Below are 19,276 nucleotides of genomic sequence, written 5' to 3'. Positions count from 1 at the left end.
TATAACCTCTACTTTTTGTAATATTAATATAGACACATCTACTTTAGAAAAAGGAGCTCTGGTGTCCTAGTGGCAAGATGCTGGGCTGCAGCCCTGAAGGCATGTGGTTCAAATCCACTAGCTGCTCCATGGCAGAAGGATGGGCGACTTCCTCTCATGTGATTAACTGCCTCTGAAAACCCACCGAATGATCAGCTATGGGTTGGCTCCAACTCGATGGTATACAACAACAACTTTAAAAATTTGTTAGCTAAACATTTTTTCTGTCATTTTATTTGACTTATTCCATGTGTTTGAAGTGAATTTTTTTGCAGGCAGTACATCATTATCTTATTATCCACTTTGTCAAACTATCTTTAAATTGTTATTTGGAAAATTTACATTCAAGGAATTATTCACATTAAAATCTTCCATTTTCTTGTTTTCTGTTTGTTTCCTTTATCACTTTCCTGTTTCCCTTTACTTGCTTTCTTATCCCTTAATGTGAACTTACAAATGATTTTGTATTAATTTATTTAAACTGTAAGTATATTGCTTTGTATAGTTTTCTTCAAGATTGCTTTAAGTATTATAATATACACACATAACATGTGTTACCATAATAATGTATTTTGGGGTGCATTTTAAATTTTTGGGAGGTTTTTACCCCCTCCAAATGAGGTTTGTTTGCAAAACCTGATTAATATTCTAATACTATAAGCATATGAAGAAAGGTATTGAAGCTCTGTCTCATATACTTTGGGCGCATGGCCTGGAGGGACCAGTCCTTGGAGAAGGACATCATGCTCAGAAGGGTGGAGGGACAGCGCAGGTGAGGAAGATCCCAGATGAGATGGATTGACACTGACACTGTAACTGGGGCAGTGGGGGTAGTTGTGTCTGAGGCAGTGAGACTGGTTCAGGATAGGTCAGGTTTCAGAACTGTTGTACACAGGGTCACTAAGAGCTCTAGGTGACTCAAAGGGACATAATAATAACAACAACAATGTAGCATTTTTATTTTCTCTTTATCCCACTCCCACTCTTAACCTCTTCCATTCCCTCCTTTAATTACAGCCAATCAATACAGTTGCAAATACTAGGGAAACATATCCCATAGGGTACATTTTATATTGTTGTTGTTATGTGCCGTTGAGTCGTTTGCAACTCATAGCGACCCTATGTACAACAGCCCTAAACCATGCTCTATCCTGTGCCAATCTCATTGCCTCTAACACACCCATCCCGATTACCCCAGTCACTGAATCAATCCACCTCATAGAGGGTCTTCCCCTCCTGCGCTATCCCTCTACTCTACCCAGCATGATGTCCCTCTCCAAAGACCTGTCTCTCCTTACAACATGTCCAAAGTATGTCAGGCGAAGCCCCAGAATCCTTGCCTCCAAGGAACAGCCTGGTTTAATCCTCTCTACGATGAATCTGTTTGTTTTCTTGGCAGTCCATGGTACATTCAATTCTGTTCTCCAGCACCACAGCTCAAAGGCATCAATTCTCCTTCTATCCTCCCTAGTCATTGTTCAACTCTCTGATGCATAACAAGTGATTGCAAAAATCATGGCCTGTATCAGGCGCACCTTAGTCTCCAGAGAGACACCGTTGTTCTTGAGTACTTTAGAGAGGTTCCTAACTGCAGACTTTCCCATCGCAATATGTTTTTTTATTTCCTGGCTACTGGTGCCAAGAGTGTTGACCGTGGAGCCACGCAGACTGAAGCTGTGAACAATCTCAATCTCTTCGCCATCCATCCTGATGCTACTGATTGGTCCAGTGGTGAGAATTTTTATCTTCTTGACATTGAGTCTTAGTCCATATTGAAGGCTGCAGTCCTTGACCCTCTGCAGTAAGTGCATGAGGTCCTCCTCAGTTTCAGCGAGCAAGGTTGTGTCATCTGCATAACGCAGATTGTTGATAGGGAGATATAAAGATAGATATATGTTGTCGTTGTTGTTGTGATGTATTGTTGAGTTGGAATAAATCATAGCTGACCCTCCAGTGGACTTTTAAAAGCAGTAAATCACATGGGAGAAGACTGTTCATCTTTCTCCTATGTACCATCTATCTTTTAATGTATTTTGCAAGGATTTAATTTTATTTTTTCCTCTGCTTCCCTCGCTTCGCATTCCTTCTCATATATACATATAAAAATAATGTTTTACCATATTGATAGTGTTATTTTTGCACCTGAGTCAATTATTGAAAACTTACCTCCATTAAGTTCCCTTTACCTGCCCCACATTTTAGATGAAATTTTATCGCAGCAGTTTTTCCAAAATACAGTTTTTACCACAACTAATGTTTCCCAGTGTTTACTTCAACTATCAAATAGCATATTAACCCTTCCACATTCTGCTATTGTATTTCTTTTATGAAATTCTAAGTCTCCTTCTATTATTATTTCTGTCTGTAGAGTTCTTTTTCCAGCTTGAATCCACCAACTGCTCTGCAGGAAAAGGATGGGCAATCTCCTCCCAGGCGATTAACTGCCTCTGAAAACGCACTAGACGGCAAGCTATGGGTCAGTTCTGACTTGACAGCACATAACAACAACACAACAACAGCAACAACAACAGAGCTTTCTTTAACTAGTGTGCTAGTGACACAATCAGTTTTCCTTCAACTGGAAAAGTCTTTATTTTTTCTTTATTCCTGAAGGATATATGTTTTCCTATCATTTTAAAGAATTTTTTTAACTTTAGTTTTTGTTGTTGTTGTTAAGTGCCGTCGATTTGGTGGTGGACAGTGTTTGGTGGAGCTCCCTGATTAATACAAACTTGGAAACAGGAGTGGCATCCACTTCTGTAAATAGCTTGCCTCTGGAAACCCTATGAACTTTAGTTTTTAGGAGCTTAATTATGATGTACATTTGTGAAAATGTCTTTAGGTTTACTGTATTTGGGCAGCTTCTTAAATCTGTAGGCTTATCTTTCCACAAATTTGACAAGTTTTTGGCTATTCTTGTTGTTGTTGTTATGTGCCGTCGAGTCATTTGCGACTCATAGCGACCCTATGTACAACAGCCCTAAACCATGCTCTATCCTGTGCCAATCTCATTGCCTCTGACACACCCATCCCGATTACCCCAGTCACTGAATCAATCCACCTCATAGAGGGTCTTCCCCTCCTGCGCTGTCCCTCCGTTCTGCCCAGCATGATGTCCCTCTCTAAAGACCTGTCTCTCCTTACAACATGTCCAAAGTATGTCAGGCGAAGCCCCAGAATCCTTGCCTCCAAGGAACAGCCTGGTTTAATCCTCTCTACGATGAATCTGTTTGTTTTCTTGGCAGTCCATGGTACATTCAATACTCTTCTCCAGCACCACAGCTCAAAGGCATCAGTTCTCCTTCTATCCTCCCTAGTTATTGTCCAACTCTCTGATGCATAACAAGTGATTGCAAAGACCATGGCCTGTATCAGGTGCACCTTAGTCTCCAGAGAGACACCGTTGCTCTTGAGTACGTTAGAGAGGTCCCTAACCACAAACTTTCCCATTGCAATACGTTTTTTATTTCCTGGCTATTAGTATAAAAAAGATTTTTTTTCATCCCATATTCTTTTTCTTTTCCTTCTAGAACTTTGATGATACAAATATTAGAGCCTTTATTATTGTTTTATAGCTTCCTGAGGCTCTGTCCATTATCTATGTTTTAATACTACTTTTTCTCTGTTGTTTAAACAAAACAAATCATATTAATTTAGCCTCAAGTTCACGGATTTTATCTTTTGTCATCTCAACTCTACAATTGAGCCTATTTAGGAGTTGTAAAATGTTGTGTATTGCAATTTTTTTAGACTTATAATCAAAGGTGTCAATTCTTTTTCTGTCATCCATATTCATTGTCCAGCACTCAGATGCACAGCTAGTAATAGCAAAGATTATGGCTTGAATCAGATGCACCTTAGTCCACAAACTGACATCACTACACCTCAATAACTTGGAAAAGTCCCTAACTGCAGATTTTCCCAGTGTAATGTATCTCCTTATTTCCTGACTGCTGGTACCAACAGTGTTAATTGTGGACCCAAACAAGATGAAGCTCTTGACACTTTGAATCTCCTCTCCATCTGTCATGATGCTGCCTATTGATCCAGTGGTAAGAATCTTTGTTTTCCTGACATTGAGATGCAATCCACACTGAATGCTGCATTCCTCAATCTTCTGCAACAAGTGCTTCAAGTCCTTCTCACTTTCAGCAAGCAAGGTTGGTTGTGTCATCTGCATAACACATGTTATTAATGAATCTACCTCCAATCCTGAGGCCACACTCCTCCTTATAGATTCCAGCTTCTTGGATAATTTGCTTAGCATACAGATTGAATAGGTATGGAGAGAAAATACAACCCTAGCACACTCCATTTCCAATTCCAAACCATGCAGTGCTCCACTGCTCCAATTGCACAACAGTCTCCTGGTCCAGGTAGAGAAAAAAAGAAACCCCAAACCAAAAAACCAAAAACCAACCACAATTAAGTGCTCTGTGATTCTCACTCTTCTCAACGTCAGCCACAACTTGTTATGATCCACATAGTCAAAAGCCTTTGCATAGTCATAAAACATAATTAGACATTCTCCTGGTATTCCTTATTTCAGCCAGGATCCATCTGACATCAGCAATGATACCTCTGGTGCCACGACCTCTTCTAAATCCTGCCGGAACTTCTTGCAGTTCCCTATCTATGTACTGTGCCAGCTGTTTTTGAATGATCTTCAGTAGTACCTTGCTTGCATGTGATATCAATGATATTGTTTGATAGTTTTCACATTCAGTTGGATCACCTTTCTTGGGAATGGGAAAAAACATGAGCTTCTTCATTTCTGTTGGCCAGAAAGCCATCCTCCAAACTTCCTGGCATAGACTGGTGAGTGCAAGCAAATTATAGAAAAGTTTATATGTTATGTATTTTAGAACATATTTAAATGCATGTGAAACCAAAAAGTACTGAGAAGGTCTATGTACTAGGCAAAATGTAAGGAAATACAAAAAAAAATGAAAAAATGTATAATTCAGGATGGTGGTTACTTCTGGAAGGGTTGAGAAGGTGGAGGACTGGGAATTAGGAGGGGCACATGGGAGACTTTAAAGGTATTAAGTTTTTTAAGATGTATGGTGTGTATTGTAAAGTTTATTATTTTTGTCTTTCACATAGGATATGTATTTTTAATTAGCAATGGATCACACTATGGATATATTATAAATATATTGATATATATTATAAATATATTATAGTATTTTATAGAAAGGTTTTTAATATATTAGAAAAATATTATATTAGATATAAATATTATATCTTTTTCTATATTATAAAGCTTCTTATACATGTTTTTGTGCATTCTAAGTAAGCAATGACTAAAACTAAACTAATGAAATCAAAGCAAAATTCAACATATACATTTCAATCCCAGATTTGTCTTCTCCCAACAGTGAAAGCCCAGGAAAGATTCTTGTGCTGTGTGCACTTTTGGTGAAGGGCTAAGACAACTAATATTTGTCCACTACAATTGCTACATGATCTCAGACAACTCAGTCTCTCCCATTTCCCTCACAGGTCACCATCTGTTTGTGTTGCTCTGAGGTCAGGATACTTGGGTTTGTTCCATTTTCTTCCTTAAGGAATTGTTCCTTCTCATCTAGTGAACATGTCACTTGGTTTTAGGTCCATTCATTTAGACATTCAGGAACTGTGTTCTAATTTCCAGCACATATACTCATTTTTCCTATATTTTAAATAGTTTTGGTAAATTAGAAGGGAGTTTAATGCTTCAGTTCTAGCCACCATCTCTACTTTCTGTTGTTGTTAGGTGCTGTCGAGTCGAGTATGACTCAGCCTATGAACGGTGGATCTGAACACTGTCCTATCCTGCATCATGCACACTTTCTGACACATGAGAGCTGTTGCAGCAGTCACTATGTCAATCCACCTGGTTAAGGGTCTTCCTCTCCTTCACTGACCCTCCACCCTTCCCAGTACCATGTCCCTCTCCAAGGAATAGCCCTTCCTAGCAACATCCTCAAAGTATATGAGGCCAAGCCTCGTCATCTTTGCCTCCAAAGAGTTCTCAAGCTTTATCTTTTCCAAGACATATATTTATTTGTTCTTTTGGCTGTCCATGGGATGTTTAGTGCTCTTCTCCAACACCACAACTCAAAGGCGTCAAACTCTGCTTATAAATCTTATTACTTGGTTTTAATGGGCTGACATTTCCTTTCTAAGATCATGGTTTAGAGATTGTTATTATGATTGTAGAACTGTCAACTCACCCTTCAGCACAAGAATAATTTACACTTGATCCAAATTGCAAGTCTGTGTTCACATGCACAAAACCATGGTCAGGCTCTGGAGGAAATCTACATGTTTTACCTAAGGGGGGTGGGGAGAGAAAGCATAATTTTGGGACTGGGTGTTAAATATTCTGAACTTTTGTTGTTATAGAAGGTAATAACCTGTTTATAAGTTCCCAGAGAGCATTTGTAGTTCTGATATTTCCACAAAATGTACTACTTTGAAAAACTCACTAGGCTGCTTTAGGATTGTTGTTTTTGTTCACTGTTGAGTTGAGCACAACTCATAGTGACCCTATGAACAAAAGGCCTGAAGCTTTTCTGTAACTATTGACATTTCTCTTTCTTTCTCTCTCTCTTTTTTTTTAAAGTTCATAGTTTCCAGAGGCATGTTATTTAGGAAGTAGATGCCACTCCTGTTTCCAAACATCTCTTAATCTTGGAGCTTCACCAAACAGTGCACCATGGGTAACCATTATGGCATTCACCCCCCCCCCCAGTGGCATAGAGTTTAGGATTAGCTACCTAAAAAATATGACTTTAAAAAAAAAGATTTCCTTCTCAGATCTGTCAAATCCTCATACTGCACCTTCTGAAAAAAAGGTGAAGTTCATTTATTATCATCAAACTTATATTGTCATTCAACCAGTAAAATTAAAAAAGATAGGGCAAGGTTTCAATCTTTGGTTCATAAGGTCACGCTGCGAGTCATAGTTGATTCAATGGCACCTAACAGCAATTAAAAAGCATCAAAACCTAGGCTTTTCTCCTTACTTAGTTATTCAACATGATTTCTTTCCTGTCCTGAGTCATTAGTTTAGTCATTAAAAAAAGGAGATCTTCAGTGAATGAGGGCTATCACTAAGTCATGCCTTGTGTTGGTCATTTCTCATGAAAGGAACTTGTCAATAAGATGCTGGGGCCTCATCACAGAGAGAATATAAGATGTACAAAAATAATGTTTATATTCTATACACTGGGTAGATTTGTTAAGCCATGTATATGAGTTCCAAAGAAGAGTGAACTTAATAAAATCTAATCTAGTCCACAGATACTTACGTTTACAGACATTTTCCTTGTTTGACCAGGTCAAGTTTCCTTGACAGGTGATAAGGAAAGTCCTCTTGTTGTATCCAAGGCGGCATTCATACTTCAAAACCGTCCCATTAGGAAATTGAGTTTCATCTGTCTGGTTTTTAAGTTTGGCATACTGAAACATTGGTGGGCCCTTGCATTGACCTGGGGATCAAGACCACAGTGATACTAAAGTTAATGAAGAAATTTCCATCCTAACTCTTCTTTCTCTTTAATATACTCAATGCTGTGATAAAAGGAGAGAGAGAACAATTTAAGAGTGGCAAAAAGAAAATTTGCTTTTTCTGATCAGCAACCATCCATAAAAATAGTCTCAGTATTTTGAGAGTTATTATAATCTTGCTTGCAAAACCTGAAGAGGACCTGAGGCCTTTGCTGTAGAAGGTCAAGGACTGCAGCCTTCAATATGGATCGAAGCTCAACATCAAGAAAAAGAAGATTCTTATCACTGAGCCAATTGTCAGCATCATGGTAGATGGAGGAGAGATTGAGGTTGCTAACAGCTTCAGCTTGCAAGGCTCCACAATCAACACTTTTGGTACCAGCAGCCAGTAAATCAAAAGAGGAATTGCATTGGGAGAATCTTGCTGTGAGGGACCTCTCCAGAATACTGAAGATCAATGATGTCAGTCTAGACACTAAAGTGTTCCTGATCCAGACGATGGTCTTCAAAATTAATTGCTATGCATCAGGAAGCTAGGTAGTGACTAAGAATGACAGAAGAACAATCAATACCTTTGGGTTGTGGTGCTGGAGAAGAGTACTGAATGTGCCATGGACAGCTATGAGAACAAACAGGTTTGTCCTGTAGAATGTGAAACTGGGCTGCTCTTTGGAGGCAAGGATTTTAAAGCTTCATCTCACATCCTTTGGGCATGTTGACAGGAGTGACTAGTCCTTGGAGAGGGACATCATGCTTGGAAGGGTGGAGAAACAGCACAAGAGAGGAAGACCCTAGATGAGATGGATTGACATAGTGACTAGGGTAATTGGGGTAGGTGTGCGAGAGAAAATGAAGTTAGCTCAAGATAGAGTAGGCGTCAAGGCTATTGTACATAGGGTCGCTACAAGTTGCAGGTGACTCAATGGCACATAACAACAACAAAGTCTATTTGGTCTATGAAAGTTAATCATGAAGTGTCTCTGCTCATGCTCCATCTATCTCATCTTTATTTATCATTCTCGCCAGCACCTAACAGCATACAAACAAGTGTATCAAAGGAATCCCTGTGTTGGACAAACTGGTAACATGCTTAGCTTCTAAATGAAAGGTGGTTGGTTCAGGTCCATGCTGAGACATCGTGAATGAAAGCCTAGTAATCAAATTCCAGAAAATTATCCACTGAAAACCTTATGGAGTACAGTTCTACCCTTACAAATCTAGGTTCACTAGAAGTAAGAATAAACTTAAATGATTTAAAGGTAAATGATTTAGTGCATCAAGACACACTCCTGTGCTTCACTACCCATCTTCCCTCTCCGTGGTCCACCACATCAATGGGTTTGTGTGAGAATATTAATAAGCTTTCTCTCTGGCTCAAAGTAGCAATCACCACAGTTTTAAGTCTATTGTCAAATTCAACATTTCAACATCAGCAGAAAATGAAATTTCAATACCTAAAGCTATACTTCACTGTATGAAAGCACACATTTTTAGAAGATGATTTTGGAAGCAGGAGTGGCATCCACTTCCTAAACAACATGCCTCCGGAAACTCTTGTGAACTTTGTTAAATGTCGATAGTTATAGAGGAGCTTCAAGCCTTTTGTTCATAGGGTCGCTATGAGTCGCGATCGACTCGAAGGCAATCAACAACAACAAACACCAGTTTTGAATTAAATGACACCAGTTTTGAATTAAATGCTAGGCTCAGCTATTTTCACTCAAAGTTCAGTAGATTTAATTTATTTTTGGGCATGGTTGATTGTATCATTAGCCATGAAGTTGAACTCAATCACTAGTCTATCTTCTCTTTCCAGAGATGTGTGTTAAAACCCATCTTTTTGTCATGGTAATTCTCTTCCATTAGTCATCTCACTGGGATAGAGTTTTGAGCAAGCTACTTGATTTTTGCATGGACACTCTTTTAAGTGGTACAGCAGCTGTCTGGCTATTTGCTTTACTGAAGTAATATGGAGTTGCTGCGATGATGAACAACTGTGCCATAGGTGTGTCAAACACTATAATTGGCTACCCATCATGGGCAGTGTTTGGTGGAGCTCCCAGATTGATTCAGGTTTGGAAGCAGGAGTGCCATCCACTTCCTAAACCATGTGCCTCTGGAAACTTTATGAGGGTCCTCGTATTTAAATGTCAGTTGGGCCGAAGGACCTATTGCCTATTGTTATTGCTATTATTTCATTTTGGAGGAACATTTTCAAAATTGTACAGCATTCTTCTGTCAATTTGTGGTACTAAGGTAATCTGGGTTTGCTGTGAAACTGAACCTTGTGTGATTGGAGGTAAAATGCCCTAACAGCTGCCCATGGTGGACAGTGTTTAGTGGAGCTTCCAGTTTTAAGACAAGTTTGGAAGCAGGAGTGTCATCCATTTCCTAAACCACATGTCTCTGGAAACACATGCCTCTGAAAACTCTATGAACCTGGAGAAATGATGATAGTTATAGAAAGGCTTCAGACCTTTTATTCATAGGGTCATTATGCCTCGACTCTACGGCAATGAACAACAACACAAGGTTTAAGTATGCTGTTTTCTTTTTTGTTTTAGCTTTTATTTTCATTTGTGATGAAGGCATACACAAGACGATAGTTTCTAGGTTAACAACGGCTGCACTTTCACAATTCAATGGCATTGAATTACATTTTTCACAGGTTTGCATTATTACTCTCTCTTTCCAAAATACTTCACTATGATTAACTCTGCTGTCCAAACAAAATCTTCATTTTTCTCTCTCTGTCCTACTCTGATTAACAATTTATAATCTTTAATTTTTATGTATTAGATTATTTCATCTATGAGAGATGATATAGCATTTATCATATTGTGACTGATTTATTTTATTTAGTTTGCTCAGAAGAATCTTTTCAAGGTTCATCTTCAGAATGTTAGTTTTACAATAAAAAAGGATATTTTAAAAATATTTATATTAATAATTCTATTTTTTTTTAATATGTATATGGTTTCTGTTGCAATGACTATGTATATCCACTTCAAGGATCTTTAGTGGTTTAGTCCTAAGGAGCTGTGCTGCCAACCCAAAGGCACACAGTTCAAATCCACCAGCTGCATGGAAGAAAGATGGTCAATCTCCTCCTGTGTTATTGCCTCTGAAAACCTACTGGAGGGTTAGCTATGAGTTGGTTCTGAGTCTATAGCACACAAAACCAACAGGATTCATTGGCAGGTAAGCTATGAGTTAGTTCCAACGCAAGGCACATAACAGCAGCAATTATGGAATGTGGAGTATTTACATAAACCAAGAGTTAGCTGTTTGACTTCAACAAGAGAATACTATGTAGCTAAAAATCAGAAAAGCCAAGCATCAAGGTTGTATCCTTTCATTATCTCTACTAAATCTGTATGCTGAACAAGTGATATGAGCAACTGAATAAGATGGAGAAGAACAGAGCATCAGGACTACAGGAAGACCTACTAACAAGATGCGACATGCAGGTGACACTGCTTTGCTTGCTGAAAGCAAAGTAAACTAGAAGCACTCATTCACATGAAGACCAAAGGTGAAGCTTTCAGTATGGATTACACCTCAACGTTAAGAAAACAAAACCACATTTACAATTAATGAAATAAGTAACATTATGAGAAATGGAGGAAAGGATGAAGTTGTCCAGGATTTCGCTTCACTTGGATCCTCGATCAGGATTTATGGAAGCAAAAGTCAAGAAATCAAATGATGTACTGGAAAAATCTGCTGCCACAGATCTCTATCAATGTCAAAAAGCAAAGACATCATTTTGAAGACTAAGGCATATTTGCAGGAGAAGCATGCACAATCTCCTCTCATGTGATTAACTGCCTCTGAAAACCCACTGGAGGGTGTGATTCGATGGTCCTCAATAGCAACAAGGCCATGGTATGTTCAGTTGTCTCATATGCTCATGAAATTTGGTTGACAAACAAGGAAGATTAAAAAATTTATGTCTTTGAATAATGGTTCAAATGTAAAGATTATTGAATATAATGCCAGCAGCAGAATAGCTATCCTTGTCTTACAGGCCCTATAGCTCTTAATAAAAACCTATATACCCACTCTGGAAATTTTACTACTAACCACCCTGAAATCTTGTAAGTGCCTTTAACTCTGATATCTATTAACATCTGATCTTCCCTCAAGATAAGACACTGACTGCTCTCTATAGGTTAATTTCCTGGTCTCAAGGAAACAACTTGAATCAGTACTGGGAGCATGTCCTGACTGACAACTGACCTTTCCAAGCAGAAAGTAATTTAACAGACAGGAGAGTAGAACTGGAGGACGTTACTACAGAGCACATGCACCTTAAGTGGTGCCACGCATTCCAGAATCCTCTGCAATGACTCCATCTTGAAAATCCCACTGCGTGCATGCATGACACCTGGAAGACTAGGCATGATATCCCTGAAGTTACATTTATGGGGATAAACTGAGTCCCATTACCTGACTGGCCACTTAGCCTCCCTTTTGAATTGCACTGTCCAAAACCCCAACCCACTCTGACCTTGTGGCCTCAGCTGCGTTGAGTACCTAGCAACCACTGTGGGTTGGCTGATCAGCGTTTCCTCCCATAAAGGTGGCCTTCTTCACTAATTTGACCTGAACCTCCTGGTTGAATTCTTTCTCTAGAGAAGGTAAGGAGACTATGAGGTGACAGTACTATGGATTACCAGAAAAAACAGATTTGTCTTGGAAGAAGTCCAATCAGAATGTCCCTTAGAAATGAGGTCAGCTTCTGTCCTTTGGCTATGTTATGAAGGAGCACATCCTACTTGGTCTGTGAAGTACAAAGTATGGAAAAAAATAGGAAGCCTTCAAAGAGATATAGTGGGCTCATACATAGCAGTGCTTATGAGGATGGCTCTGGACCTGGGGATGATTCATTCTGCTGTACACAGGGTCCCTGTGAGTCGGAACCAACCTGGTAGCATCCAACAGTCACAACAATAACATGAGTATGCAGTTTACAGTATAGACAAAAACATACATTAAAAAAATGTAACACACGCGAGGAAGCATTTAAAATGTTTTGCTGTAAAAAATGAACACTTCATTGGAACAGGTGAGGGGGAGAACTGTCTGAAAGGGATGTATGATTAGACATCACATGTACAACAGTCTGGAACAAGAGGTGCATTGCAAGTGGACTGGGGTAGGGAGAAGGAGGGAGGGAAAAGTGCAACAATGAATGAATGAAACCCCAACCTTCCTGTAAACTTTTGCTAAAATCACAATAAAAAATGTTTTGCTAATCATGATTATAAGGGAGCTCTGGTGACCTAGTGGAAAGAAGCTGTGCTGCAATCCCTAAAGCACGTGGTTCTAATCCAGCAGCGGCTGCTCTGCGGGACAAGGATGGACAATCTCCTCCTGTGTGATTAACTGCCTCTCAAAACCCACCAGAGGGTCAGTTTCAATTCTATGGTACACAACAACAACATGGCAAGCATGAATATTTTGAGGAAGAAAATATAACCAGAGTGAGTTTTTCTCTTAGCCTTAGATATGAAGCTTTATTTCAACTAATTGTCTTGTTACTTGTTAGCTTTGTGTTTGTTTGTTTTGTCATTTTGGGTTCAGTTCGGATCATGCTGACAGCTTCTTCCTCTAAAGCCTCTGATTGCTTAAGCATCTGTGTGGGAGGATGTCAGTTTTTCTTGCTTGCTTGACTTGGAATTTGTAGAGTTATTTTTATTTCTAATTTACATGAAGATGATTATTGACATTACATGCCCACTCAGTAAAGTTATTTTAGGCAAAACAAAGTAACCTAACTAATAAATCAACTAATTTTACATATGTAAACCCATCTACGTTTTCATAGCATGATCAAGTCATAAATGACCAAAACTTGACGCATGGACCAGATGAGGGCGCCAGAGTCTGTCCTATTTTTAACCAAAGTCTTAACTACCTTTACCACTGTGTTACTTTTAATGTAAGTGGAGTTGAAATCACATTCCTCTTACTTAAACTTTCCTGATCAATATAGCTGCGATATTTCCCTTTTAAGCCTTTTGGCTCAGTTCTGCTTCTCTAGAATAACACGGTGTTTTTCAAGTTGCAAAACACTGTCACATGCACTACCTCATTTGATTTTCCCCAGTACTCTTTCAGATACAAGGATGCTAATTTGTTTCATTTTACATACAGAAACAATGAAGCTCAGAGATGTTAACAGAATCTCCAGATCTAAGACCTCCAGCTAGTAAGTGGAAAAAATATAAATCCAAATCTGTTGCCACTGAGTCAATTCTGACTCATAGCAACCGTAGTGAACAGAACTTCCCTATAAGATATCCAAAGATGTAATCTTTATGAAAGCAGATTCTCACATTGTTCGCCCATGGAATAGCTGGTGAACTCACACTAGCAGCCTTTTGGTTGGTGGATAATCACTGCATCACTAGGGCTTCCAATATGTGGCAGAGGCTAGAAAAATCAGAGCTCATCCAAGAGACTTCGAAAACCACACTACTTTGCTTCTAAGGGAGTTCTGGTGGCTTCTTGTTGTTAGGTGCCATTGAGTCAAGTCTCACTCATAGTGACTCTATGAAGAACAGACCTGAATCCTGTCCTATCCTGAGCTGTTCTCATGATCTCTAATACAAGTAAGTCCCTTGCTGCAGTCACTGTGTCAATCCATCCCATTAGGGGTCTTTCTCTCTGCTAATTTTCCACATTTTCAAGCATGATGTCCCTTTCCAAAGAATCACCTCTCCTAGTAACATGTCCAATGTATGAGAGAAAAAGCGTCACCATTCTTGCCTCCAAGGAACACTCTGACTGCACCCTTTGCAAGACACATCTGTTAGTTCTTTTGGAAGTCCATGGGATATTCAGTACTCTTCTCCAATACTACAACTCAGCGGCATCAATTCTTATTCTTTCATTATTATTCATTGTCCAATTATCAGATGCATAGCAAATGACTGAAAAGATCATGGCCTGAATCAATTGCACCTCAGTGTTTTAGAGAAGTGCATGACAGCAGACTTGTTCAAAGCAATGTGTCTCTGGATCTCCTGACTGCTGGTACCAAAGGTGTTGATTGTGGATCCAAGTAAAATGACATCATTGGCAGTTTTAATAGTTTTTCTCCATCTATGATGATGTTGTCTATCATATCACCACCTAGTGGTGAGGGTTTTTGCCCTTTTGACGTTGAGGTATCCATATTGAATGCTTTAGATCTTCTACAGCAAGCATTTCATATCCTCCTCACTTTCAGCAAGCAAGGCTGTTATCTGCATAACACAGGTTGTTTATGAGTCTCCCTCCAATCCTGATGCCACATTTTTCTTCAGAGTTCAACTTCTCTAATGATCTGCTCGGCATACAGATTGAATAGGTATGGAAAAATGATAAACCCTGATGTACAGCCTTCCTGATTTAAAACCGTGCACTGTTCCCTTGTTCAGTTTGGATAGCACGTTCTTGTTCTAGGTATAGATATCATATGAGCACAATTAAGTGTTCTAGAATTCACATTCTTCTCAACCTTAGCCATAGTTTATTGTGATCCATGCAGTCAAATGCCTTTGCAAAGTCAATAAACCATAGGCATTCTTCTGATATTCTCTGCCTTCAGCCAGATCCATCTGACATATCCTTGGTGCCACAACCTCTTCTAAATCGAGCTTGAACTTCTGGTAGTTCTCTCTCAATGCACTGTTCTAGCTATTTCTGGATAATCTTCAGTATTACTCTGCTTGCATGTGATAGTTTGATAATTTCTACATTCTGTTGGATCACCTTTCTTGGGAATGGGAAGAGATGTGGGTCTCTTCCAGTCAGTTGGTGAGGCAGCTATCCTCCAAATTTTCTTGCATAGACTAGTGAGCATGTTCAGGGCTGCATCTGTTAGTTGAAACACATCATTTGGTAACCCATCTATTCCTGGAGCCTTATTTTTTTTTCCCTACTATGTCCAATGTGACTTGACCTTCTTCATTTGTTACCATAGGTTCTTGTTCATCTGGTAGGTACTTTATGGAATTTTTCAGTGTCAACCAATTCTTTTTGTACAGTGAGAGTGTGCATTCCTTCCATCTTCTTTTGTTGGTTCCTAGATTATTCAAGATTTTGCGTATAGCATCTCTCAGTATTGCAGCTCGAGTCTTAAATTTGTTTTTCTGGTCTTTCTGTTTGAGAAATGCTGAGCAAGTTCTTCCCTTTTTATCCTGATTCCAGCTCTTTGCATATTTTATTATGACGCTTTGCTTTGTCTTCACGAACGGATGCTCTTTGAAACCTTTTGTTCAGCTCTTTTACTTCAGCATCTTTTTCCTTTGTTTTGGCTTCTTGATGCTCTAGTATAATTTTCATAGTTTCTTCTGGCATCCATTATTGGATTTTCTCTTTCTCTTCTGTCTTTATAATGACCTTTTGTTTAGTGGTAAGGAACTGCACTGCCAATCCAAAGGTAGGTGGTTTGAATCCACCAGTTTTACTGTAGGACAAAGATGGACAATATCCTCCAGTGTGATTTACTGCCTCTGAAAATCTGCTGGAGGGACAGCTATGAATCATTTCCAGCGTGGCAGTATACAACCAACAGCACCTTACACACACACACACACACACACACACACACACACACACACCATGGGAGCACAGCTTTCTTTAATTTTTGTTAAACTTTAAAATTTCTTAACATTTTCTCTTCACTTAAATCACTTTGACAATACGATTTAGAACATTTAAGCTGTTTCACACTTGGAAGTTGTTGTAAGAAACTCTGTAAATATTTATTGCAAATAATAGTGCTTGAGGCTGGCATGAGGAAAATAGCTGTTGTTAGGTGTCATCAAGTCAACTAGAACTCTTAATGACCCTACATATAACAGCTGTAATTGTTCATAACACTGATTTAATAAACACTGGCAAATGAATACATTTCCAGTAAGGAGGAGGCTTGATACTCAAAAGGTCCACATAGTTTTGTGTTTTTTTTTAAATCAGTCTCTCTCTCTCTCTTCCTCTGTCTCTCTGTCACACATTTTAAGCACTAACAGCAGATTTCACTTACTTGACATGGATCTCTTCTGAAAATAAGTTTTGAGATTTTAGCACCTCTGTCCACCTGAAAAGTGACTTGTTGATGTGTATTGATCAAATTTTATTTATTGCTGTTGAAACTTCACTCCCTTCTTTCCTTATTCCCATAGATGAGAAATTGCAGTCAATTAATGAATGTGAGATGCCAGCACAAGAGAAGTGGGAACCCTGATCAGGCCTCGGTTTTTGTGGGTGATCTTGACTCTAAGTAAACAAGATGACTTCTGATGAGGCTAAAATTAGGAAGAGGAGGGCCCTAATTGGCAAAGTTTTCTTGAAGTTAGCAGGAAGGGAAGGTGCAGCCTCAAAATTTCCATAGTGCCACAGGTTTTCTTTTGTACTAAACATGTATCTAAAATGCACTACAGGTGAAAAGCTCCTTCTGCCTGAACTTGTTACATTTGATGGTTCTGAAGCTTCACATATTTTCTAACCCTAAGTGCTTAGCAAGGAATTTTTCTTAAAGTAGGTGCTCAATAGTTGCACGTGGAGATTCTTAGAAACATATCATTTAATTGCATTGCAGATACTGTGTCTCTGTGTGTTTGAAACAAGCTGAAAGTTTGTAACCACCCTGCCTAGACCAAGCCATTTGGCACAGGTTCTCCCAACAGCACCGTGCCCATTTTGTATCTGTGTCACATTTTGGTAATTCTCAAAATATTTCAAACTTTCTAATAGTATAAACATAACTTTTAAATGCACTGAAAAACCAAGAAATTCCTATGATCCCATCTATTGCAATAATAATTCCATTGCTGTGGTATGGAACCCAAACCCACAATATCTCTGAGTCTGTGGGAAATTGTGCTACCAACCCAGTCAGTGCCTGTCCAGAGGTTCGAATCCACTAGCTACCCTAAGGGAGAAACGTGGGCAGTTTCTTCATGTGTCAGGTACAGCCTGGGACAATGAAGGGTTGTTTTTGAGTTGGATCCAAATCAGAAGCCATGAGGGAAAGGCAGTGAGATGAGTAGTGGTTTGAGGGTAAAGGAGGTGAGAACAGCTCCACACAGGGCTGTTTAGGAATACTTACCCAAAAATCCTGGTAAAGGTAATAATGGTTAGGAGACAAACTACTACAGTGGCAGGCATGTTAAGACACCTGCCACCTTTTATACCAGTCAGGTAGCAAGTACAGGAGGTATTGATGTCAATATCCAGCCTCCCCTAATGAGAAAACGGACTCAGACAGATGTACTAACGTTTGTCGAATCTCCAGACCCACCTTCTTCCACTATCATTAGCGCCACACTCCACTCCAAGCCAGTCCAGACGATTAACACGCAAATGCAAGGACTTTGCCCTGCACATATTAGCATCTGCGCCCACCTTTATGCTCCACATCTCAAAGCTCCTTGTAAAACAAAATGAGACTCTTAATGGAAAGGCGACCAGCGTCTCTGGTGTAAAAGGGCGATCACCCCAAGCCTTCCAGCGACGCTTAGCCCGGACAGGACGGCCCCAGTCCCCGCGCCCGCCACCCCGTGCGCGCCCCGTGCTCACCCCGGGTCTCCCGCAGCGCGAGCAGCACCAGGAGCGCTAGGAGGGCCCCTCGGAGCCGGGACGGAGCGCGGCTCGGCGGCCGGAGGGGCTCCAAGCGCCTCGCAGAAGAGTCCTCCATGCTCTGCGAGCGCTTCTCACGGTCAGACTGCCAATTCGCAGAACTGCAAGTGGAGACCGAGCGCAGCCAAGCCAGAGACCAATCGCCGCGGGGCGCACAGCCCAGGGCTGTCTGGGGAGGGCGCCAATTTCCTCTCTCAGAACTCCTAGGTAAGGTCTTGTTTACTCTCACTTCCTTAGTTTCTTATGAGACTCTCTTTCCCAAAGACCACTTTTAGGGACCTGCGGGCGCAGAACCCAGTTAAGCAAGCAAAACCCCACGATGACTTAATACTAGACAGCGCGGTAGCAAGCACGAGCTGTTTTGCTTACTGCGTGTCCCGTTCCTGCCAGGGATTGTACGTTTGAAGAAGATTATATTCTGTAGGAAGGTGCGTGCTGTGAAGTTGGGAGAGAGACAGAAGCCAGACTTAGGGGAAGAGCTTCTCTGATGTGGTAAAAAAAAACCTCATAAACTGTTCACTGTGGATTAGCTAAGTAAGCACAAATGTGGGTAATTAATTGGACATTGTTGGGGGGGGGACCCAAGCACGGGGGCAAAAAATATGCTTGGGGTGTAGCTCCATGATGCATTTATTCTGTATGTGGAGGCAGATAGTTCCAGGCAAAAAAGTGGATTATTGCAGCTGCCTTCCACACATCCCTGCATTCCTTTTCACCTTTAAAGAATACAATGTGGGTAGGTCAGCTCAGGAAATGTCTGCTCTCTGCGTGGAAGCAATTTGTAGCCTCAAGCGTATGTGATATATGAAGAATTCGTTTCTTGATGTCGAATTGAGAGATGTCACCTCTTAACGAAATGAATTGTTTTACTCTCACTCCTATCCTGGGGGGGGGGTGTCAAAAGCAAGAAAAGGCAAGAATAAGGGCTTTTGGAAAAGAAATATGACTGGAATTCCTCCTTTGGCTCCATTTTAACTTTATTTGTTCTTGGTCAAAGTACCTGACAGGGCTTCATATATTTAAAAACAACCGATACCAGAGAGAGAGAGACATACACAGAGAGAGGAGAGGGGAAGGAGAGGGAGAGGGAGAGGGAGAGGGAGAG

General features: G+C 40.1%; 1 protein-coding gene across 1 annotated transcript in view; it reads right to left on the bottom strand.

Moving 5' to 3' along the window:
• The window catches only part of CR1 (complement component (3b/4b) receptor 1 (Knops blood group)), a 196,280-nt gene that overhangs the window by 108,637 nt on the left and 68,367 nt on the right, over positions 1 to 19,276 (bottom strand). The window contains exons 16-17 of the mRNA XM_006888005.1: positions 7,338 to 7,517; positions 6,258 to 6,357 (exon numbers count right to left, since the gene is read on the bottom strand). Coding sequence (XP_006888067.1) covers positions 6,258 to 6,357; positions 7,338 to 7,517 — 280 coding nt within the window. The remainder of the gene's footprint in view (positions 1 to 6,257; positions 6,358 to 7,337; positions 7,518 to 19,276) is intronic.

Source organism: Elephantulus edwardii, unplaced genomic scaffold (genome assembly GCF_000299155.1).
Source record: "Elephantulus edwardii isolate Elephantulus edwardi_28Jun2011 unplaced genomic scaffold, EleEdw1.0 scaffold00063, whole genome shotgun sequence".
NCBI classification, from domain to species: Eukaryota; Metazoa; Chordata; class Mammalia; order Macroscelidea; family Macroscelididae; genus Elephantulus; species Elephantulus edwardii.
Note: the sequence above shows the minus strand (reverse complement) of the source record. Positions and strands in the feature narration are given on the sequence as shown.